This window comes from Xenopus tropicalis, chromosome 2, assembly GCF_000004195.4.
Source record: "Xenopus tropicalis strain Nigerian chromosome 2, UCB_Xtro_10.0, whole genome shotgun sequence".
NCBI classification, from domain to species: Eukaryota; Metazoa; Chordata; class Amphibia; order Anura; family Pipidae; genus Xenopus; species Xenopus tropicalis.
Genome location: NC_030678.2, coordinates 41,493,138 through 41,519,292, shown reverse-complemented (window position 1 = coordinate 41,519,292; position 26,155 = coordinate 41,493,138). Strand labels below are relative to the sequence as shown.

General features: G+C 38.3%; 1 protein-coding gene across 3 annotated transcripts in view; it reads right to left on the bottom strand.

Moving 5' to 3' along the window:
• stx1a (syntaxin 1A) overlaps positions 1 to 26,155 on the bottom strand; it is a 91,376-nt gene that overhangs the window by 33,381 nt on the left and 31,840 nt on the right. For all 3 annotated transcript variants that reach the window (XR_001169885.3, XR_001169884.3, NM_001078723.1), the window contains exons 2-3: positions 21,902 to 21,979; positions 19,268 to 19,367 (exon numbers count right to left, since the gene is read on the bottom strand). Coding sequence is in view for 1 of the 3 variants with exons in the window: in NM_001078723.1 (NP_001072191.1) it covers positions 19,268 to 19,367; positions 21,902 to 21,979 (178 nt within the window). In the remaining 2 variants the exon portion in view is untranslated. The remainder of the gene's footprint in view (positions 1 to 19,267; positions 19,368 to 21,901; positions 21,980 to 26,155) is intronic.

Here is a 26,155-nt window from a genome sequence, read left to right as displayed (position 1 = left end):
GGGAGTCTACAGTTTGCAGCACCACAAAATCCAATTATATCTTCCAAAAAGACCAAGAAGGGTCAAAGCCGTTTCTCAAACTCTGAATAACCGCACAGGGCAAATGGATTTAGGACTGAAAGAAACAATTACCCATTTTTAATAGGTAGATGTGACAGCTGCCAGCAGGTCTCTAAAGAGCATGTGCCGTTCCATTTATAGCTAGCTTTCCTTCCTGCAAAGGCTAAGGAAAAGCAGTGTGTATGTAAATATACATGGGAGATACAGCTATAACAAGGATACAGATGCAACATGCTTCATGGACCATAAATCATTCAAAGTCACATACTGTAAAGCATACAGAAGGCTTTTCATTTCCACATCTCATTTCTGAAACTCACTGTGGTTTGTTAGAAAGTTAAAAATTAAGAGCTGTTTTGCTCCTGACATATCTATAGAATGGAATTTCATTTATAAAATACACATGTACATATGTGATTTTACTGCTTCTTTTTAAACGAAACAGGATCAATTTAGATGGGAAAATGTCAGTTGAGCCCTTATATGGTACGTGCTAATGCCATACACTGGGTAGATTTGCACATGGCAGTAGCCAATGGCCAGGATATGAAGATAGAAAGACACACTGAAGCATAGCTCCCTCTCTGTAACCCATTCTAAGCAAAATTGGAAAGAGGATATAAGGTGATTTTGCATGACATAAGGTGCCTACCCCTGTGGACAATCTGCAATTATGCCCCCCAAGGAACTTAAAAACAAGTCAAACTCAATTTCAAAAGTTCTTCATGAAGGCACCCTCCCAAGATGGCGGAGGCAAGCCTGACTCTGCAATTCTGGACTCTGGGGCACAAACACAACCAGCTACAGGCCAGATCACAGCCATGGAACTGCGTAATTTCTGCGTGATTTACTAAACTTACATGAGTGAACGACTAAACCTTGCCAACAACCCCAAGCCAACTTCTTACATGTTACCTGGTCCCACCCTTGAGTGAAAGTGCTTTTGGCTAGAGTGTCTTAGTGATAGACTAGCTTTACCCTAATATTTTTTACCTTTACCATTTTGTCCCCTGAGGTAATTGGAACTATAGAAGAGTTGCTTCCTAAGCACAGAACCAAGCTCCTATTTAGAACAATGTTTTTATGCTAAAAAGGATATAATTCTGCACTGGTTGCAGCCTGTGAAGCTGGAGGGATTGCTGGGAAATTTAAGAAGATCTGGGATGTTTGGGTTGAATTTTATTCTATTTATTTGAATTAACTAAATATACTGACTGCAACTGTACTGCACTTATGTAACCTTAGTGGCATTAGTCTGTTTAAGCTATTCAGTGCAAAATATTGTGTGACTGTAGGGGGAAAGCCGACAAATGAAGTGTCTTTTTGTTATGTTTTTCTTTCCTTTTGTTAGCAAAATGAATACATTTTTAAGAAAACAGAAAAGTAATAAACCTCTCTACCTGCATTTCCTATATTATTATTATCCTAGTTTCTGTAATGCACTATTACTTGTTTGCAGAGATGTATGTTATAATTCAGATACAGCCAGTACCTGATTCACCAAGCTCATCCAAATGTTGTGCCTAATTTACAAGCAGATGAAACAACGTGCTCACAACTGCAGGAACATGGCAGGAAATTCAATGCCAGGAATCAAAGCCAGAACTTGAGGAGCCTGATTCCAGTGACTTATTTCCTTCAGCAACACTTTCATCCAGCAATGGGAATAAAACAACAGGAGTAAAGATGGGATTTTGTGGAATACTTCATGAAAGCTACATTTGCAGGTACAGACATACATGAATGCAGAATGACAAACTGCTGCGAATATACTCAGAAGTCAAACACATTAAGAAACTTCTGGTAATCCTGATGAGGTTATACAAAATATAGTTAGGTGGTCATGGACACACAAACAGGGTGAATGCCCAGAAGGACTTACCCACAGGTACAAACAGGTGAAACATGCAGAATGGCTGGATATATATGGATAGGTACAGTACAGCACTTAAAGGGGTAGTTAACTTTCAGTATGTTACAGAATTTCCAGTTCTTAGCAACTTTTCAATTGGTCTATATCTTTTATAGTTTCTGAACTATGCCTTTCTCTTTAGACTCTTTCCAGCTTTCAAATGGCAGTCACTGACCCCTGAAGCCCAAAAACTCTGTAAGGCTACAATTTTACTGTTCTTGTTACTTTATATCAATTAGCTTTCTATTTAGGCCCTCTATTAATATTCCTGTCTTTCCTTCAAATCACTGCCTGCATGCTAGGTTAAATGGGACCTTAGCAACTAGGTAGTTGGAAAAATTCCAGCTGGAGAGTTGCTGAACAAGAAGCTAAATTATTCAAAATCCACTAAACAAAAATGAAGACCAATTGCAAATTGTCAGAGAATAGCACTCTCTACATTAGGGGTCCCCAACCTTTTTATGCGTGAGCCAAATAAGGGGTGCCTAATAACAGATAGGATTGGCTATTTGGACTGGCAGCCTACAGGCATTCTGTTTGGCAGTATTCTGGGTTTTAATGCAGGCAAAACTTGCCACCGAGTCAGGAATTCAAAAACAAGCACCTGCTTTGAGGCTACTGTGAGCAACATCCAAGGGGTTGGTGAGCAACATGTTGCTCCTGAGCCACTGGTTGGGGATCACTGCTTAACATCATACTAAAAGTTAATTTAAAGGTAAACAATCCCTTCATTTAAGTACAAAGACTGAGGGTTGACTGAAAACTCAGGATAGTAATATACACACAGATGCACCACCACATTAATAAATAATGTGGAATCCAGGATAAATCCACAGGATTTATATCCACAGTGGAATTGAAATCCTACAGTGACTCAGCCATACACAGAGGTTTTGTGACTGCACACTGTCAGTGGTCTGCATGGTCATAACATCTGCCCACAGGAGGAGCTGAATGCATGCAGTGAGTATGGGGCAAAATGAACTAAAGGCAAAGCGTGAGTAACTTGGCCATACAGACAGGCACTGCATGCAGAAAGACTGATGATAGCAGAGACAGCTAAAGAGAACAGACAATAAAACATTTATGATACGAGTGTGAGGAGCTAAATCTGAGGCTTGCCCATTACACCTATGTAAATTAAAGGGGTACTAGAACACCCCTTTACTGGAATAGTTGCATACCATTTCTTACCAGCACAGGCTGTCAGAGTTCTCCCTAGAAAGAAGAAGTGTTAATATCCGATAGATATCGATGTTTTCCAGCCAAATAAAGTGAGCACATGTATTATTTTCATATAAACAAGTGATACAAGCCATTCAACTGCATACATGATATACACAGAAGCCTGCAAAAATGCTAGTTAGCAAACTTTCTATAATCAGAGCCCAATTAAATCCCTTGTCTTAAATGAACAGTGATAGGCTGCAAGTGGGGAACAGTTTCTAATGAGTAGACACTAAGCACTTCTTGCTTCATTACACAGAAGATAACATACCCCAAGAGTGTTTATTAGCTCTGATAAATAAGCCACTTCGGCTACAACACTGCTACTGTATGACACAAAAGGACAACGTATGAAAATCTTGACTAACGTTAACATTTGTTGTTAATTTAAGAAAAAAAGTCACTTGTCTAAGAATACACTTGCTTTCCCTGTTTTGTTTGATAAACAGTTGTTAAGTTGTCAATGTAATTGCTATTGAAAACAATATCTGTCTGGCTGTTTACAGTCTCTGCACTGCTGGCTATGACTCCTGAAACAATTACATTTACAAAACATTTAATGCATACTGGAAATTTGAACAGAATCCTAATTTTCTCTAGGGATGCACCAAATCCACTATTTTGGGATTCAGCCAAATACCGAACTGAATCGTAATCCTAATTTGCATATGCAAAGAAAGTCATGGAAGGGTTAAAGAGAACTGCGCGCGTGATTTTAAGAATTCGGATTTGGTTCAGCCAAGCAAACAGATTCAGTCAATACAAATCCTGCTGAAAAAGGCAGAATCTCCAACCAAATCCTGGATTCAGTTCTTACTTAGTTTTAAGCTGAAATGTGTAAGAGAAGCATGTTCTTACGTTATCTGCAACAAAACAGGGGGGTCATTTATATAAAGATATGCTCCTGTAAGTCCAGAATGGTGGAAATGGCCTACCAGAAGAAGAAAGAAAAGAGAAGGCATAGAGACAAAAAAGAAGAAGCCTCTTGGTTGTTAGGGCCATGGTGGGAGTTACCAGGGTTATCAGGGCCAGCTTGGGCAGAGCAAGTGGGGGAGGATTACATGAGCTGCCAGGGGACCTTATTAAGTTTCCCAGTGGACTAAGAGAATATCCAACCCACCCTCCCTGCTGCTGAAAGTAGTAGGTGGGCTGTGGGTGTTATGAGTGGACAAGTTCCAGGTTGTCAGTTGGCTTATGAGAACAGCTGGTCTTAATATGGGAAGTTTCCATTGTTTTGAGAACTTCATTATGTGTTTGGAGTCCCTGCAGCAATCTCAGATAGGGCATATGATGAGAGAGCACTTGGGGTCGGGCACTCATCTAATCAAAGTGGTGGTGGCTGGCAAGTACCCTCTGGGCTGGTTTGTGATAAAAGTGGGTAAGGCCAGAGCCAGGCTAAAATTTGGTGCTTTCCATGGAACCTCTGCTAAAGGAGGGAAAAGGTGGCTGATCTCACTTAAAACGTTCTTAGAATTTGTATTTGGCAATTAATTGGATCAAAAAAGGGCAACAATGTGGTGTGTTTATTATATGTGTTTGCGCTGCAATGCTGAGAAATGGACTTTAAGTACTAAAGGGGCGGGCACTGTCACTATGTTCATGCATCACAATACAAAATTTGTATGAATGCAAATGTTAAATGACACAGTACTGAATAAAACTGGAAAGAACACACAGACTGGAACGAACACAGAATGAAATGAACAGTGTTTTCAAATATTATATATAAATTATTGTAGTTCTGAATGTATGCCCTTAGGTAAAATATTGAATAGGATAAGAAAGCTTAAATGTAAGGGAAAATGCATTTAAAGATAAAGGAGAGGATAAAAACACTTTTATAAGCTATTCCAATATTACAATGAGCCTAAAGCAGCGACCAAAACGGCAAAAAGAAAAACAAATGAGGGATCATCTGCTAACAATAAGCACATCTGTAAGCCAGCATAAATATTTATATATTTGATCAGCCCTCTGCACCTAGAATAATGCAATATGTACAGTTATTATGCAATTCTGACCTGGGGCAACATATTCTACAGCAGTGATAATCTATAGGAACGAAACTGGAAAGCAAATCTGCTCCACCCTCTGCAAATTTATTGTAAGTGACTAAGAAAAATAAAAGGAAAATAAATTCTGGAATCTGGAATGACAAAGTATTTAAAATAATATTTATTTAATGAAAACTATACTGACTGTTAATGACTTGGAATGGCTAATGAAGATAAAAGTGCTCAGTCTTTTTTTATATATATATATATATATATATATATATATATATATATATAGTCTTTTTCATATATAAATTACAATACAAATAATCTTATTTATCTAGATACCTATAATTATTTGAATCCTTAAGTTGTTTATTTATTCAAATTTTTAGAAATTTCCTTTTTCTCTGTGATAATAATTAAACAGTACCTTGTATTTGATGGTAAATAAGCTGCATGGATCCATGTTTGTGGCAAAACAAGCCTATTGGGTTTATTCAATTATGGGTATATTTAAATGAGTTTTAACAGACTTATGGTATGGAGATCCAAATTACAGAAAGATCCCTTATCCAGAAAACCCCAGGTCCCAAGCATTCTGGATAACAGGTCCCATATTTGCATTATAATTTTTGCTTATTCTGTGATTTTATTTACAAACATATATTTGTTTTTCAATCTAGTGCATCGTTTGACATACTATTGTACCCCACAGTGTAACTCATCATGTTACTGGATGTCACAGCAGCACTATTTGCGGGGCTTCTATGTGCTGATATGTGCTACTGATTTTTATTTTTTAAACTCAAATTCAAAAAAAATATTGAATTGTTTTTTTAAAAACCTTGATTTAAATGTTGATAAATTTGCACCTTAGGATATTGTCTGACATGCATTTTTCAAATAGGGAAGCACCAATACTACCCGATACCACCCGTGCCTCATGACACAGACTTCAATCATATTCACTACCCACAGAGGGAGCCCAGTGGCATAAGGAAGAGTGGTATGGGGCAGTATAAGCAAATATTAGAGAAGATGCCATGTCTCAAAACTACCCTTAGACTTCAGAGGTATTGTTTTGTCTCTCCAGTAGGAGGAGATGCCTGATTAGCGTTGGTGCCATCTAATTTCAGGAGGTGAGCAAGAGAGGTAATTAGTTATTATGAGCTTGTTGCGGTCTGGCTATTTATTTTTTCTCATGCTCAAAATATCCTAAGATGCAAGTTGAATATTTAAAATTCTAACTATTCTTAGGGGCTGATTTACTAACCCACGAATCCGACCCGAATTGGAAAAGTTCCGACTTGAAAACGAACATTTTGCGACTTTTTCGTATGTTTTGCGATTTTTTCGGATTCTTTACGAATTTTTCGTTACCAATACGATTTTTGCGTAAAAACGCGAGTTTTTCGTATCCATTACGAAAGTTGCGCATTTTTCGTAGCGTTAAAACTTACGCGAAAAGTTGCGCATTTTTCGTAGCGTTAAAACTTAAAAGGTGCAAAGTTTCGCGTAAGTTTTAACGCTACGAAAAATGCGCAACTTTTCGCGTAAGTTTTAACGCTACGAAAAATGCGCAACTTTTTACGCAACTTTCGTAATGGATACGAAAAACTCGCGTTTTTACGCAAAAATCGTATTGGTAACAAAAAATTCGTAAAGAATCCGAAAAAATCGCAAAACATACGAAAAAGTCGCAAAATACCGATCATTACGAAAAAAACGCAATCGGACTCATTTCGACCCGTTCGTGGGTAAGTAAATCAGCCCCTTAGTGTGTATGTACGGTATGCTGTACTCTATCTGGTGAATCTGGTACAGGGTGTGTATGTTTTGCCAAGCAAGGGATAGGCACATTTCTTGGAAGCTTATGGCAAATCAGCTTTATTTGAGGCTTTGCTAAGAGTAAAGTTCATGTATTAATTCTAGTGTAAGTGTCTGGCTATTCTGCACCAAATCCCGGTGCTTATCTGCCATCTGATCCAATGCCTGAACTTGACCTACCCCAACATCCCTCTTTCATGTTTTCATTTTGCTGAGTTGATGCTTAGCTGATTCCCTGCTCCTTGTTACATAAATCAGCTGTATGACGGGTGGCGGAGTTGTCACTTTCTTGCTTATATGCGTTTACTGAACAGCACTGACAAGCCCGACACTTTCACCACTCATTTATTTTTCCTGTTTGTTGGCAATCAGTCATTGCTGGTACTTGCTCAGTCCATTTTATGGGGTTGGCAATCCTATGGTTTGCTTTTCATCAGCTGATTGCCAGGCCTGTGTAGTGCTGTTTGGGTCAATGCCCTACTTTTCTGCCTTGTTGCACACTGTCCCTAAATCCTTCACTTCCTAAGTGATTCATTGCTGTTTTTTAATGCAGATCTACATCAGGTGACATATATCAGTGTAATAAGCAGTAATTTATTTGGTTTCATGTATAATATGCAGAGCTACACCTAGTAACATTAATAATATTAACGTATAAATAGAATCTGTAATATTTTGATGAGACTGTATATCAAATAAACCAGTTAATATTCGTCTGAATACTCAACTGAATTTAAACCCGATCCAAACCCTGTAAGATATTTACACAGAATTATAATTCCACAGCACATGAAATGTATACCTATCATTCACACATACTTGTAAGTTAATTTGGGAAAGGACTGAGCACGCCTTTTAACATATGTTCTTGCCTTTTATAGATACTTGGGGGGAAGGGACATACTGACACCCGGCATATACTCTTGGACACAAGTCTCTTGCTCTCTCTCTCTCTTCCCAGGAGGGACACACACATCTCGCTCTCTGTCCTGGAGGGACAGACAGGTGTCTCTCCCTGAGAGATGGACACACATCCAGACACACACACACACATATATGAAACACACACACATACTACATATACTTAACATTATTTTTTATATGCATTAATTGTACAGATTACTCCTGTGAGCTGTCAAGGGTATGTTTGACTGGCTGTTTGTACTTTGCATATAATTTGTAACTCCACACAATAAAGATATTTTGCTATCACATTGGTGAGTGGTACTTTGACCATAATACTTACACAAAATTTTATAATAAATAGATGATATTCTACATTGGCGAGCCTGCCAGATTAATAGACACTGGGCTTTACATATCACACATATACCCACTTTGAAAGCTTCATAAGGGGGGATAGAGGATAGAGTGTGCTGTATGTATGAAGCTTCCAGAAGTCTTTAAGTAAAAGAACCTAGAGCGGATTTGTGTAAGTATCAGAGGCACTGACACAGGAGTGCAGCAAGGAGTATTCTGCTTTCTGTAAGTATGGATTTTATTAATAATTTGTCAGGTAAGAGCAAATTAGAATTTAAAATTCCAAAAGACTTGTCTGATGCAAAGTTATGGTCGTATCTTTATAGTCAGTGTGTGGATGCGAATATAAAGTTAGATGAAGGAGTGTCATTTTCTAAACTAAAGCACAAAATTAACAATGTAATGTTAATGGTTAAAACATTTAACACGTTAATGTGCTCTAGTGAGAGGGACACTAAGGGAGTACAGACTATCTCTGAAACTTTAAAACAAGAGAAATGTGACTCAGTTAGTTCTGAGATTTTGACAGAGATAGAAAAACATAATGTCAGACTGACAGAAATTAAGTCAGTTTTGAAACAAAGTAAAGTGACACATGTTTCTGTGATCACTAAAGAACAGAGACAGTCCCAGAGTATGCCGGATATTAATGACCCAGAGTTAGATTATCAAACGGCAAAGTTAAAATTAAAAATTGAAAAACATTTGTTAAAAATTGTTGAGACTTTTCCAAAGTTTGATAAGTGCAGGACTTTGATTGGAAATAGTCACATATTTGAGACTTACTGTTCCAAATATGATCTCTCAGAAGCACAAAAAAATACCATGTTTAAAAGATGGCTGCCTGTTTCTATAACAAATCGGTTGCCAGACTTAAACAGTATTGATGGTGAGTGCAATGAGTTTGAAAGAGTCAAACAGCTGTTTTTAATCACTAATGGTGAGATTCCTTCTGTAGAATTGATCAGTAGATTTGAGACATGCAAGTTGCAGGATGATGTTTTTGCATTTGCAGCAATGTTTGAAAAAGCCTACAGATTGGTCATGGAATTAACTGATGCAAATCAACCAGCACCCAAGGCCATGATCAATGAATTTGTACAAAAATGTATATTTCTTGATCCTGTAGCTATTGTGCATGCATCCAGTTGTAGTTCATTCCAAGAAACAATAGCTTTTATTGAGAAATATAGACTGGAACTTCTGTCACGCAGCTCAGAATCTACTGACAAGCAGATAGGATCCTTGAGGGAAGAAGGTTTAAAAAAGACCTTTTTGGTCTGTAATTTTTGTAAAAACACAGGTCACATAATTCGCAAGTGCTTCCGGCTACGTCGGCATATAAAAAGAATTAATAATAACGGAGAAGGTCAGGTAAATAGGGATTCCCAAAGATGTGACTCTGGTATACAGACAAGCAACAGCTGCAATCCCAAAATGACCAGCACAACCCATAGAGGTCAGGAGAGAAGGAGCTATTCTCTGTTGTTAAAACGGTTAATAGAAATGAAATCAAAGGGTTAATGTTAATTTGACCTAAATTATTCACTAAAGGTTTGTAACATTTGTATTAAGTAACCAAAGGTTTAAGATTTGTTGTAATGCAAAGTTAATATATACATGGAAACGTGTATTGCGTTTAAATAACCTATCTTTCACATAAACATATATTTAAAGCAGGTCCCATATAATGTTGCCTAATATGGGCAGGGTTATCCCCAGATTAATTAAACAATACTTTGTATGCTGCTAACTGGCGCTGGTAAGCCATGGGATAATGTGCAAATATTGTTTATGTGGGAGAATGTGTTCTAGTATGTTGCATTTTCATTTCCATGTATATTGACTGTTGAAAAAAGTATCCTAAATTAAAATTTAGTTTGCCAACCTTTACTGAATAAGACCCTATGAAGGTTAAGTCATTATGATGTATGTATATTAACAGATGCACTTAGTGGATATTTTTACTTTGTTAAAAGGGAATGGAATTTGCTAAGGTGCTAGAACAGCAATTCCTTGAGACAGCAGAACAGCTGCTGGGGGTCATTAGTATATTGGGTATATTCCCCTATGTGAGGGGGAGGGAATAGCCAACTCATAGTATGATATGGCAAAAAGAAAATTATTTCTGAACCTATGTCTCTAATATATTGAACCTTGTTTTTAATGTTTTTCCTAATTTTTCCCAGGAATTATGGACTAGTTCAAGTGGAAAAGGAAATTGTTATTTGTATTTTCTTGTTTCCTCTTTTGAAAGTGCATGAGGAAAATTGCATGTGAGATTAATAGTTTGTTGCTCATGTAGCCAAACGGATTAACCTACTGCAATATAATAAATTAGACTGTAATTGAGTGACCCAAGGTGAGGGAATGATGTCCTTACTTATTTTAAATACTTTTGTGGTGTTCCATCTGCACGAGGATTGTAGTCACAATGTGTCACGTGGTGTTTATAGGTGCCTGACAGGTGCATGTGAATATGGTGCATGTAGGGATGGTGGTTGATGTGGATAAGGGGTGATTAACATAAATTAATAGTCTTCCCCCTTTGTTTGCAAAATGTTTCCTTAAGGATTAAACCCCATAGATAATATGTGGTAAATGAAGAACTAAAAGCGCACAGGAACAAGTGGTACTGCGCAGATTAATGTATTGGCATTTTTCTAAAATTTATAAAGAATGATATCTTGCAATGATATTTTTTTTTTAAAGAGTACTCCATAGACATCTTAAAGATCTTTGATGATTATATTTTGAGATTTATCGGATAATCTGGCCAATTATACGATAAACAGTTTAAAATCAACAGAGATGAATTACAAGATGTATATGTTAATGTTTTTTTTATGACCGAGTCTGGATCCATTATTAAATTTTTATTTTGTTATGTATGTACACATTGTTGAATGTAAATTTTGTCAAGGTCATAGTGTCTGAATGACATGTTTGTCTCCCATTTGGCAACTGTTAAAGGTATTTTTGTTTAACATGCCAGGATCCCTGAGTTAGCTATAGCTATGGATTGTATTACAGAAGTAGTTAATACCCTGAACTGACTGACAGCAGAGATGTGTGAGAACATAAATAGTTTTACAAGTTCCTTTAGGGAATGTAAGGTGATCCAAATCAAGTGTGGTTTTGATATGGGTCAGCTGTTATGGTGATGATATGATAATATATTCCTGTATCTTTATACATTGTAGTATAGGTTGTAAGACTTACTAACAAAGGATATTAGAATAAGGGGTAAGAATCACAGCAAGCATATTAAATTATGTTTTTAAAAGGTAGTAACATCTCTGAAGGGGGTAATCTTTTGTTAATGAAGCCATAGTCTAGTAACATTAATGAAACCCACATAACGGTTAAGGTATCGTTAATTAAAAATGTTATGAAATAATGCATATTTATTATCTAGAAGGAGGGAAAATAACTGATCTCTTAAGTCATTATTATGTTAAACCACATGAGTTATTTGTATGAAGTTTATGTCCAGTAAGACACACATTTTTGAGATGTTTTGCCTAAATTGTCATTAGTACCTGATTTATCAAGCTCAAACTAGCAAAATTATGCAAAGAAGAGTTATTAATGTTACATTTTTTAAATTGGTAATGGGTCTGGAATAGGTAAAATGGTATGAAATACTTTTGTTTGCAAAACAGTTGGGTGCAGTTTTTCCAAGTTTGTACTTGCTGTATAAAGCTGCTGATGCCGTATCAACAGTACAAGTTTGTGATAAAAGGCAAAAAGCACAAGTGATGATCTCTGGTATTAGTTTACATATTATTATGATGAATTGTGGTATTAGCATAAATAAAAAATGTACTCATATGTATGATGATATATATATTATTTTATACCTCAAAGAAATAATAGTTAAAGTGAATTTAATCATGTACCTCACTTTTCAACTTTTATTGAATAGACCACTAGACCAATAGGTCTAATTTTAAATCTACTCACATTTGTGTATTCATGTGTACTTTGGATAAATTTGTGTATGAATGTTTAGAAGTGTCTCTATGAAACGTGTTCATTTATATTGTATTCTCATCCATGGAAATGTAAAATGATAGGTTTTAAATTAATTATTACTTTGGTTAGTGTAAAATGAGGGTTCATTTTTATAAACATGTTCCCTTTATTCCCCTTACAGTACTGTACCCCTACTATTATTTGGGTTGTTTATTTATCTTTTGTTAAATTCAGTTTTATTTTTATTAACTTCATCATACACTTACATAATACATGAAAGCTTATGTTTTATTTCTTGATGTTTTCCAGACAGTAACAAGTTCTGCATGGAATGACATGGTAATACAGTGATTGGGTTATTATATACCTATAAATATAGGTTTAGTGACACTGATTTTTCAGTGTAGGTCAGGGATAGAGGACACATGAAGAAGATGCATCTGTCCGCAACAGGAATGGAGACAACATCACCCAAGGAAACCTGATGTAAAGGTGATGCAATTGTAACAAAGACTGTGATTTAGGATAAAATTGAGGAGTATTTGGAAATACAAAGTGGAATTTCAGCAAAAGACAAATCGAGGATGATTGAAACTTGTCATTAACCAGTAGTGGACTGGCTACATTTTGGACTCTCTTCTAAAGAGGTTGTATCTTTGCCTGTTATTCCAGCTGGTGTTTTCCCCAAAGACTGTGTTTGCTGTTAAAGGCCTACCTAAGGGGTGTGATGAATCTGTTCTTAAGCTCAAAGTTATTTTTAAACCTGCAACAACTGTGTTACTACTCCCAGTGTTGCCCCCTGCCTCCTACAGTATCTGAAACTCAGTGACTGATATTCTTCTTCCCAAGAATACATAAGACTAAACGAGTAAACCTTACCCAGGCTACACCTGTTCCTGACTCTGTATAGACTGTGTTCTAGCTCTGAGTAGCCAGAGACTGGCCAGGGCCTAAAAAGTGTGTTGGTGAATACCTGTACCAGTGCGGCTCCCTTATTCTCCATAGGGGCTCAGTAGCTCATGTCTGAATGGATGTCAAGTATTATTGTGTTCTAAGCCTTGCAAGACCAGAGAATCAAAGGAATCTCTTATATGGAATGGATAAAGATTCCAAAAAGATGTTCCTGGCATCATTCACGGGAGAAATGTTTGCCAAGTGCTGGATAAAAGAATGGGTTAAGAAATAACAAGAGCTACTAGTTAATTGATTTCTGGACACCTGTAATACTATTGGCTTCTGCTTAGGTACATGATGGTACTACGCTGTAAAAAGACGGGATAAAGAAGTTACAATCAACTACAGTCAAATACAGAGTGATAAGGAAGGTTGCATGGAAAGTTTAATACTAAAACATTGGAGGACAATGGCTAAAGCTGAATCCAAAAGGAAATAAAGTCCATCTGAGTTGGAAGAGACAGGCTTAGGGACAGTTAGATTAGATCTTATATCCTATCGCTGTTTACCATCTCATTACATGATAATGAATTGTTATTACATAATATTTACATCATGGACATTTCACAGGTTCCAAGAGACGTTTGAAGATCTGAGGATTTTTTTCCCATGGACTTTACATTCCTGAGTTCAAAATAAAGTTATGATGTGTTGAATATAGGTTATCCATTTGAGGGGGATTTGTAAGATATTTACACAGAATTATAATTCCACAGCACATGAAATGTATACCTATCATTCACACATACTTGTAAGTTAATTTGGGAAAGGACTGAGCACGCCTTTTAACATATGTTCTTGCCTTTTATAGATACTTGGGGGGAAGGGACATACTGACACCCGGCATATACTCTTGGACACAAGTCTCTTGCTCTCTCTCTCTCTTCCCAGGAGGGACACACACATCTCGCTCTCTGTCCTGGAGGGACAGACAGGTGTCTCTCCCTGAGAGATGGACACACATCCAGACACACACACACATATATGAAACACACACACATACTACATATACTTAACATTATTTTTTATATGCATTAATTGTACAGATTACTCCTGTGAGCTGTCAAGGGTATGTTTGACTGGCTGTTTGTACCTTGCATATAATTTGTAACTCCACACAATAAAGATATTTTGCTATCACATTGGTGAGTGGTACTTTGACCATAATACTTACACAAAATTTTATAATAAATAGATGATATTCTACAAACCCTAATATAAATATTCAAACATTCAACAAAATCCCCCCAAAATTGCATGTTCTAAAGAAGATAGTCAGAGGACTTTCAAGTCGCATGACTAAGTGGGAAATGTAATAAAAGTAGTTAGACTCTTATTAAACTCAGAATTTGTGCATTCTTAAGATTTGCTTTATGCTGAAGAATTTTGATAGAAAAATGTAAGAAGTTTTCTTGCATACACTGGGCAGTGACTCCGATTATAAACTTTGCAATTTATTTCTCTGCCAGATAAGAGATGCTAAATGGTTTTTCGGGTTATCAAATTTTACGAGAACAATTATAATTTTTTTTTTCATTTCTTTAAATTTTTCTCTTTATGATAAAACAGTGCCTTGTACTTAATGTTAACTGCGCTGCATAAATCCATATTGGGGGCAAATCCTATTGGATTTCAATATTTTTTTAGTAGACTAAAAGTATGGAGGTCTAAATTATAGAGAAAAAAAAAACACCTTATTTGAAAACGTTATGTCCCAAGCATTCTGGATAATAGGTCCCATATCAGTATAGTGTAGAGCACCAGGGTCACTGCTGCCACCAGGCAAGTGGAGAATTTCACCTCAGGCAGCTTTGCTCTGCAAATTAGCAGGGGTGGCAAAAGTTACTGTAAAAGATCCAATATTTCAATTTTTTAATCAGAATTTTGACTTTTTTTTTTAGTGCCGGGAGCCTTATTTTGCTTTCTGCACTAAAGATGTGAATCCTGAGATGCCCCTGGGCAGAGCTTTGCCTGGTGCAGTCTATAACTGGTGTTGTATATAACATACAAGCTACTATTGGGAACCATAACATAATATTCAGGTGTGTAAAGTATCATTTTTACTGCCATTATATGTAATTCAGACATTTATAAGGTGTCAAGTGTCTAACTGACAGCAGAACCTTTTTTTGGCAAAACAACTAGCTTAACCCTAAAAGTGCTAAGTGCTAGTAGTAATACACTCTTCTATTTCCCCTACAGGCTTACTGGCAGTTGCAAGGTTGGTCTGTGTTCTGCAGAAGGCAAGCTGCAATAAATCTGAGCTGAGAAGGTTATCATAAATGGTAAGCATTATACTTTTATGAAGGACAGAGCATAGCAAATAAATTCACTTGCATGTTATGATGCTACTGTGTACTTAAGATTCTGCCGAGGCCTTTGGAACTCCTGGATGGTATATTCTCTAACTGTCCAACTTCTGTGATAACGAGGGCCAGAATTTTTTAGGTCTACGAGGTGAAGGGCCAATAACGGAAGCCAGTTTTTAGCAATGACTTGGATGAGGGGAACTGAAAGTAACGCATTTATGGTTGCCTGTAACACAACATTTTAATATGTATGAGAATGCATCATACTTGCAAGAGACCGGTTTTGGGGCTCATCAGTGTAGTGCAGGGCTTTCTGATAAGGCTCATCAGTGTAGTGCAGGGCTTTCTGATAAGCTTAGGTAGAGCCCAAGAAGGGCAAAACTGGTCTGTAGTTGGGAATGTGATCAGCTATTATCCTGGCTTTTGCTTCAAAAACCCAGTGGGTGAGCTTTAGCCTACAGGATTGTAAGATATTTTCACAGAATTATAATTCCACAACAAATGAAATGTATACCTGCCATTCACACATACTTGTAAGTTAATTTGGGAAAGGACTGAGCACGCCTTTTAACATATGTTCTTGCCTTTTATAGACACTTGGGGGGTAGGGACATACTGACACCCGGCATATACTCTTGGACACAAGTCTCTTGCTCTCTCTCTCTTCCCAGGAGGGAACACATCTCGATCTCTGCCCTGCAGGGACAGACAGGTCTCTCTTCCTGAGAGATGGGCACACATCCAGGCACACACATATATGAAACATACACGCATATTACATATACTTAACATTATTTTTATATGCATTAATTGTACAGATTACTCCTGTGAGCTGTCAAGGGTATGTTTGACTGGCTGTTTGTACTTTGCATATAATTTGTAACTCCACACAATAAAGATATTTTGTTATCACCTTGGTGAGTGGTACTTTGACCATAATACTTACACAAAATTTTATAATAAATAGATGAGAGTCTACAAGGATAAACCCATGTAAATGGGATTTTTTTTAGAAGCCTTAAAGAGCAAGGAAAGGCTTCTTCTATTCTACCTTATATGTTGTAGAGCCCCCTTTCCTGTAGCAAATCGCCAACTTTATATTTTAAAATAATACTAACTTCTCCCCAAAATGGTCTTTTAACTTCACAGTTAGTATAGTCTATCACGGCCGCCATCTTGGATTCCCAAACACCTGCGCTCGCACCCCCCCCCACGCACCAAACACGCGCAACCCCCCCCACGTCGCCACACACCTGTGCTCGCAGCAGACACCAGCGCACTCCCCCCCCCCGCCGCTGAGACAGTGAGACACAAGCGATGCTGACGAGTACAACAGAGCGCAGCCCCTGCCGCCAGTGCCCCCCCATACTGAGTGCTGTAGCCCAGATGCGCAGGGATAGCTTAGGCGCCTCACTCACAGCTACCTCTCTCGGCTGTTCTTGTCCTTCGGCTGTTCCTGTGTCTCAGTGAAGGGGAGCGTGCCTGCTTCTGTGTCAGCAAAGCGCATGCGCCGCCTGCAGTCCCAAGTCGCCAAGTCTGGGGAGGAGCGAGGCATTATGGGAATCTTCTCTACCCAGCTCAGCGTTTTTTCTGCCTGTTTGGCTTCAGATCTTCTGAAGAGGTGAAATATGGGGAGACTTAAGGGCACTATTGAGACAACTGAAGGTATGCCTGCAGCTTGAGATTAACTCTTTACTAGCCTTTTCTTCTCCTTTAAGGCCTTTGGTCTATTTGCATACTTTAATACACAAGCATGAATAACCCCAAAGGGGTCATTCTATTACACTTTATTATTGCTGCAAATATTTACCTTTCCTGTGCCCAATTAGTTAACACTTTAAAATGTGCATTAGGAGTACTGCGCAATAATAAACTGTCTGTAAAGGTCCCCATACACTATAAGATCCGCTCGCTTGGCGATGTCGCCAAGCGAGCGGATCTTCACCCGATATCCCCACCTACGGGTGGGCGATATCGGGTAGCAAGTAGCCCTGTGGCCAAACGATCGAATTACATTTGCGGCCATGGGGCAGTCGGTTCGGGGACCGCATCAACGAGCCGATGCGGTCCCCGATCCGACTGGATTTTGTAACCTGGCCGATCGAGATCTGGCCAAATTCAGGCCAGATATCGGTCGGCCAGGCCGCTCGGTTCTGCCCATACATGGGCCCATTAGGCGTCGAATCAGTCCAAGGGACCGATATCGGCAGCTACTATCGGCCCGTGTATGGGGACCTTAACTCTCAACATGCTAGGGCAATCGTGCATTACATAGGGGGAGATTTACTAATCCACAAATGCTCTGAGCGTTCATTCGGCGACTTTTTCGTACCTTGCGTGACTTTTTCGTATTTTTCGCAACTTTTTTGTACTTTGCGATAAAATTTGTGCGACAAAATCGTATTGTTGCGCTGAGTATGAAAGTTTCGGATTCATTCAAGCTTCGGTATTGTGACTTTCCTTGGGCCAGGTTGGAGCTGCAGAGTGCCATTGAGCCCTATAGGAGACTTTCCTTGGGCCGGGTTGGAGCTGCAGAGTGCCATTGAGCCCTATGGGAGACTTTCCTTGGGCCGGGTTGGAGCTGCAGGGTGCCATTGAGCCCTATAGGAGACTTTCCTTGGGCCGGGTTGGAGCTGCAGAGTGCCATTGAGCCCTATGGGAGATTTTCCTTGGGCCGGGTTGAAGCTGCAGAGTGCCATTGAGCCCTATGGGAGACTTTCCTTGGGCCGGGTTGGAGCTGCAGAGTGCCATTGAGCCCTATGGGAGACTTTCCTTGGGCCGGGTTGGAGCTGCAGAGTGCCATTGAGCCCTATGGGAGACTTTCCTTGGGCCAGGTTGGAGCTGCAGAGTGCCATTGAGCCCTATGGGAGACTTTCCTTGGGCCAGGTTGGAGCTGCAGAGTGCCATTGATTCCTATGGGAGGCTTCCAAAATCATGCACAGAAGGATCAAAATCGGAAAGGTTTTCCTGCATTTTACGATCATTCGGATACGAAAATTTTGTGGCTTTCGGATCGCCAATACAATACTATCGAGACTAATGCGATTTTTTCATAAGCATATTCATGATATTTGTGATCTTAAGAAATTATCATATCCGATCTGAATTTATCCCATTCGGGATTCGAACTCGCGTTTTCATGAATGTGCCCCTTAGTGTAGATTTACTGTTGTGAAGCTCTATAAGCCTGGGAAATGATGTCCATGATTAATGAGAGGCTAGCATGAAAGGGTTATATAGCAGAATAGTTTAGTGTTCCCTGAATATGCACCCTTAGCCTATAATGTTTTTTGTATCTAGGATTTAACCCTTACACATAGGGGACGATTCATTCGCCTTTTTCCACTATACCAGAAAAATGCAGCAAAAATATGCTAACTTGTAAATACTCAGAAGTGTTCTTAAGAACCACAAATCGTATTTATTAAAGTAAAAATCTATGCAAAGTCACCAAAAAAAAACTCAGAAAGTAAAAGCTGCCAAATTTCAAAAGAAATCACTAAGAATTGTCTCTATCAACCTTATTTATATATTTTCCCAGTTATTAAAACATTCAAGTTTTTAGCCTGGTTGAAAATAAATGGAACAATGTGATTCTCGCCAGCTGCAACAAAATGCGTGCAGGGATATTCTGTAGCATTTTTTTTTTCTTACAAATGGTTTTCTGTTACGTTCTTTTTTCTTAAAATTGGTAAGAAGGTACAGTATGTTAGAATAACACACATGTAACTGGTTCCACTTACTCTCATCAGGGTTGGGTGAAGCGAGGATAGCGCTGTGTTTTCTTTTAACTTCCTCCACATTTTCAGCAATCTTGTCAATGAACCCTCTGATCTCTTCAACCTGTAAAAATGAAAGCACATCATTATAATGTAATGAGTAACAGCAAAACATATTCTAAGGGCAAGGGCACACAATTAGTATATCCACTTCTCTCAGCCCTCAGTTTTTCCGTCAGGCAGAGAGAAGTGGATCTGCTTGCCTACGCTGCAGTATGTGCGTGCACTAAAAATTTCACATGGGGTAAGCCATATTCTTCATTTCCCAGAGTGCCAGCCATGTGACCTGTGCTATGATAAACTTCAGTCACACTTTACTCCTGAGCTGCAAGTTGGAGTGATATTACCCCCTTCCCAACAGTCGATTAACAAAACAATGGGAAGGGAGCAAGATAACAGCTCCCAGTAGATATCAGAATAGCACTTAGTAATAAGAAATCCAAGTCCATCTTAGGACTCCTCCAGTTACATGGGAGTAGGAGAAACAATAGGTTACCTCCAAGCAGTTCTAATGTGTAGTGCTGGCCCCTTCTGAAAGCTCAGACATAGGCACAATGCACTGAGATGGCGCCTACACACCAATATTACAACTAAAAAAATTTGTTGGTTCAACAATAACATTTTAAATGGTAGAGTGAATTATTTGCTATGTAAACAGTGTAATTTAAGAATAAAAAGTACAACATGAAAATCATGACAGTATCCCTTTAACATACAGTGGTGTGAAAAACTATTTGCCCCCTTCCTGATTTCTTATTCTTTTGCATGTTTGTCACACTTAAATGTTTCTGCTCATCAAAAACCGTTAACTATTAGTCAAAGATAACATAATTGAACACAAAATGCAGTTTTTAAATGAAGGTTTACGTTATTAAGGGAGAAAAAAAACTCCAAATCTACATGGCCCTGTGTGAAAAAGTGATTGCCCCCCTTGTTAAAAAAATAACTTAACTGTGGTTTATCACAAATGAGTTCAATTTCTGTAGTCACCCCCAGGCCTGATTACTGCCACACCTGTTTCAATCAAGAAATCACTTAAATAGGAGCTACCTGACACAGAGAAGTAGACCAAAAGCACCTCAAACGCTAGACATCATGCCAAGATCCAAAGAAATTGAGGAACAAATGAGAACAAAAGTAATTAAGATCTATCAGTCTGGTAAAGGTTATAAAGCCATTTCTAAAGCTTTGGGACTCCAGCGAACCACAGTGAGAGCCATTATCCACAAATGGCAAAAACATGGAACAGTGGTGAACCTTCCCAGGAGTGGCCGGCCGACCAAAATGACCCCAAGAGTGCAGAGACAACTCATCCGAGAGTCCACAAAAGACCCCAGGACAACATCTAAAGAACTGCAGGCCTCACTTGCCTCAATTAAGGTCAGTGTTCACGACTCCACCATAAGAAAGAGACTGGGCAAAAACGGCCTGCATGGCAGATTTCCAAGGCGCAAACCACTTTTAAGCAAAAAGAACATTATGGCTCGTCTCAATTTTGCTAAAAAACATCTCAATGATTGCCAAGACTTTTGGGAAAATATCTTGTGGACCGACGAGACAAAAGTTGCACTTTTTGGAAGGTGCGTGTCCCGTTACATCTGGCGTAAAAGTAACACAGCATTTCAGAAAAAGAACATCATACCAACAGTAAAATATGGTGGCGGTAGTGTGATGGTCTGGGGTTGTTTTGCTGCTTCAGGACCTGGAAGGCTTGCTGTGATAGATGGAACCATGAATTCTACTGTCTACCAAAAAATCCTGAAGGAGAATGTCCGGCCATCTGTTCGTCAACTCAAGCTGAAGCGATCTTGGGTGCTGCAGCAGGACAATGACCCAAAACAAACCAGCAAATCCACCTCTGAATGGCTGAAGAAAAACAAAATGAAGACTTTGGAGTGGCCTAGTCAAAGTCCTGACCTGAATCCTATTGAGATGTTGTGGCATGACCTTAAAAAGGCGGTTCATGCTAGAAATAAATAAAGCTGAATTACAACAATTCTGCAAAGATGAGTGGGCCAAAATTCCTCCAGAGCGCTGTAAAAGACTCGTTGCAAGTTATCGCAAACGCTTGATTGCAGTTATTAGGTTCAGGGGGCAATTACTTTTTCACACAGGGCCATGTAGGTTTGGATTTTTTTTCTCCCTAAATAATAAAAACCCTCATTTAAAAACTGCATTTTGTGTTTACTTGTGTTATCTTTGACTAATAGTTAAATGTGTTTGATGATCAGAAACATTTTGTGTGACAAACATGCAAAAGAATAAGAAATCAGGAAGGGGGCAAATAGTTTTTCACACCACTGTATATACACAGTGGCAGATCACCCCTAAAAGGCAACTACGTAAATCCATGGAAAATCCATGGGCAGAACCCATATCTTATGTTTGTGGGTAGAGAGGTTCGGCCCTTTGACCATACCTTTTGGCCAGCAAGGTATGTTGTTAGGTTATAGACTTATGGATAATATTAGATTTCTACAGTAAAAGCTATGGGTTTAACCGATTTTCCCTGTCTGTAAAGCTAAGAAAACCTTGGCAGAGGTGGATTAAATAAGCATGAGTACGCGTACGTGTCAGACTTGTAGACTGTTTACATACCTGTTCAAAAAATTCATCCATGAAACGATCTCGATCCAAGCTCACAGTAACCTCATCATCCTCATCGCTGTCCTTTGCCTACAAAGGGAAAGATTCAAAATTATATAGTGGTATCAGGATCCAAAACTACTGTTTGTTCTGAGAGATGGGACCTATTATCCAGAGTACTGAGCTGAGCAGGGGTCTTCCAGTTATGTTTCCCTTGTTGTGTTGGTGCTTACATATGTCCTTTTTGTCACATGCTTCAATGACACTTCAGTATTGTGAAAAAAAAAATATATAAAATCCATTGGAAATATAAGGATTCCTCTATGACACAAATCAGCAATGCCGATCACTAGTCCCATGCTAGACCTAACTATGTTGTGAATAATGCTTCCATTCTTTGTAAAATTGATACTCAAAAGGAGTTCTGGGAACTGGCTTTTTACATAACATATAAGAATTGCTTTACAAACTTTTGAACACCGTTCATGATAGGCTCTCATATTAAAGCCTTGTCCCCTCCAACAGCTCCAGCCTTATAGAACTTAATATGTGTCAGGCTCTGGTATATGCAGCCTTCTAAGTGGTGATATTGGGTTTGGTAAAAGTCCTAACTGAGAGGCTGGTGTACCAGTTTAAACATGTCTTTTTGCAAAATAAAAGATATTCTGATAATATTAGCGCTCTCCAATACCTGTGCTTACAGTCACTCTGTCAAGGCCTCTCTATGCTGGAATCTTTCAGATAAAGTGATGTAGCATGACAGTGCTTCTCTTCTGACAGTTAACCTCCTCCACCCAAGCAGCAACAGTTAGCGCCAGGGTCAGACTGGGGGGTGCAGGGGCAACCAGGGCTGCCGCCCCAGGGGTCCTGCAGGTGCAATTGTTACTGCATTGTAACATGAACAACATCCATTTCCAAAAAAATTGTTTTAGAACAGCACAGAGACTTATGGCAATTCTGCAATAGCAGCACATTGTGCTCATTTTTTGTACTGTATAAGTTGTCTCATGAATGGAAGGTTACCTCAAATTAACAAATGTATTGGGTGAAGCTTTTAGAATGTGTTCGTACCATAAATTAACAAACACATTTATGACTGCCAGAATGTAATGGTATCCCCACATTAACGAGTTTATGGTTGCAGTCTATAGAATGGATTGGTATAAAGCCATTTACATTGGTAGCGTAGCTCATGTTAATAACGCGATTATAGCTTTAGGCTCTAAAACGGATGAGAGCCCCATAATAATTATGGCTGGAGTTTTACCAAAGCCAAATATGAATACAATTAAAGAAAGAAACAGCTGGGAAAGGAGGCTTGCAGCCAGGAAGGGTAATGCAGAATACTTGAACTAATCAAACCTTAATGTGCTTGTGTCATTTGTGATGCTCAAGGGGGGAGTGCAACAATAGTAACATTTTTTAGTGGCATGATATCCTAGCAATTAGTGGTGTGATCTATCACACCCTCCTTCCTCCCTCCCTCCTTTCTATGTACCCTTTCCTGGAAAACTATAAATAAAACCATTAAAAAAAACATGACCGAGTAAAAATAGTTGATATACAGTGAATTAAAAATATATTTGTCTAAGCAAGCAGTACATAACTTGAAAAGGTATTGGATACAGCTCACAGCTATATTTTTGTTCTGAAAACTATGGAAAAACTATTTAAGTATGCTGCAACTCTACAAATATCATACAGATGTTTGAATTTGGCCAAGCCAAACAACAGAATATGAAAATCGATGTATTACGCCAGCTGGACATTACAGAAGGTTGTCAACCAAAATGGCAGATAAAGCGGAGTGCAGATGAGAGTGAGAGTAGGAACATGCACCTCTGCTTCAGAAAAAAACAAGATTCAGGCACCTCTCTATTTGAGTTATCCAGGAAAAGTATGAACAACACAGGAATTTGGAAAGCAGCTACCTGATGAACTAGCAGCTTTTGTTGCTCTCACTATAGGCACAGTGCGGAATTGATATTAAATATACACTAGTGGGGAGAAAATTGCAAGTAAAATGGTGCCATTTCTCTGACAAAATTGTACACTGGAATTGAATTTTCTGTTGCATTTATGAGATTTTCCCAGAGATACATATGAAAAAATGCACATATATAAGTTTTCCAGCAATAGGCTTCTCAGTGAATCATGCAAATTACTGCAGGAATAAATCATCCAATTTCACTCAGAACTTAGCATATCTATTCACTGCAGGCCAACTTGCCTTTTAGTGAGCTCTAAGTATACACCTTTGAAAAGACAGAACCCAGAAAAATGGAACACTAAGCTTTCAGTTGCTTGGCACCAACAGTTCAACAGACATGACTACAGTGCTTTTATTCTGTCTCTCTAAAGTCACAAAGATTGGGACTCATTGGCTCTTTTGAAGTTAAATACACAAACCACTTGTCATTCCTGCACTTAGAACTCTACAGGGAAGTGGTTATTCATGTAACAAACAAGCCTGTACCCATATATACCCTGTAAAAAGGAAAGGCTTACCTTCACTTGTAATTTTAAACTGAATCTTAGATATCACTATGTTTATTAACAGTACCCCTGTGTGTCTGCAGCACTCCACCTGGTCTCTTCACTGGGTGTCAAACCCTTCCCGGGGGCAAACCACATACAAAATAAAAGTCACCAGCACTCCTTAAATATGCAAAAATCCATCTTTATTGAAAAAATTAAAAGCAGCAAACAAAAATTACATGTAACGTTTCAGACTTGCACCCCTTTCTCAAACATTATATATATTCCCAAAATGAATCACACTTCTTTTAGCCATAAGTCTTTGTTCCTGCTTGCAGCACCATCTTCATCTTAAAGATACATGACCAAATTGTGTATCAATGTTCAACTACAACTCACAAGTAAAATAACACAATTGCAATTACAAGTATCACACAAAGCCTCATTCGCCGGGGCTCTAATGTTCCCAGAGGATGAATGCAAAAATGCCTCATGTTTTTTCAATTATAATCTCTACCTCCACACTTAAGTACCAGGATGATTCTATCACAGCATATCACAATTCAGAGGCGCAATGCCCTGCTTGTTTAAAATTATGTGGAACAGGCAATTTAACTACTTCATTCCTGATTGAGGTCAATGCTGGGAAATACAATCCCTAATTGGCTGCATTGTGTTTCCTACATTCATTAGTCCACATGAACATTTAATATAATAAACAGTAACTATTGGAACATTTCTAGTACCCTCTAATCTTATACATTTTACCAGATTGTGGATAACTAAATGTGGAGCCTTTTATTAAACAACCACATTGTGCACATCCCAAACATGGGTACATTCCATCCTTCCTCTGTGTCAATGTCATCTGTCTCTCCTTGTTAGATCCAATGTCAACTTTTACTAACATATCCTGCATATTTTTAGGTCTCCTATATGATGACATAGTGGGTTGTTGGAATTCTAACACATAGGCATGTGATAAAACACTCGAATGTTTGTTAAAAATATTTAAAATCCGCTTTATATTTGGATGGTAAGTATATCCCTCAGCAATTCCTATCTATCTATCTATCTTTTTCCTTCACTTTCTGAATCTCTACTTCTAACTCATGTTTAGGAAAACCTTGTGCAACAAATGTATTAGCCATTTCCTGTAGCCTTTCCTCCACTACATCTGACACAATCCATTTAACTCTAATCAACTGTGAACGTGGTACTGACCTTTTAACATGTGGAGGATGATTGCTGGTATATAATAGGAGATTATTACCATCAGTACACTTCACATATAAATCTGTACATAATCTCCTGTATCAGCTTAACAACAGTATCCAAAAATGTAACCTTAGTAAAATCATACTGCATCGTAACAGTAATACCAGGTACACAATCATCTGTTTAAATTAGCCTAAGGATCCAACATTGCCCTGCCACACTATAAACGAATCGTCTATATAGCACCTCCAATGTAGCACCTACTAAAATCTTGAATTGCAATACACAAACCTTTCCTCAAAATCATTCATAAATATGAACGCAAATAAAGCGTATCCTTAATAAACAAATTTGTCAAAACCATTTGCATCAATGACAGCAAAATTTCAACCTGTTTTGCGTTGTAGTTTTCCAATACCATTCATACTGCTCTTAATCAGTCTTCATTTGGAATTGAGGTACGGTATATAAGCTATTAATATCTAATGCCACCAAGATTACTTCCGCTATATTTTATGGAATGTGCTCTAACTCTTAAAAAATTGGAAGTATCCATAAAATGTGACCTTC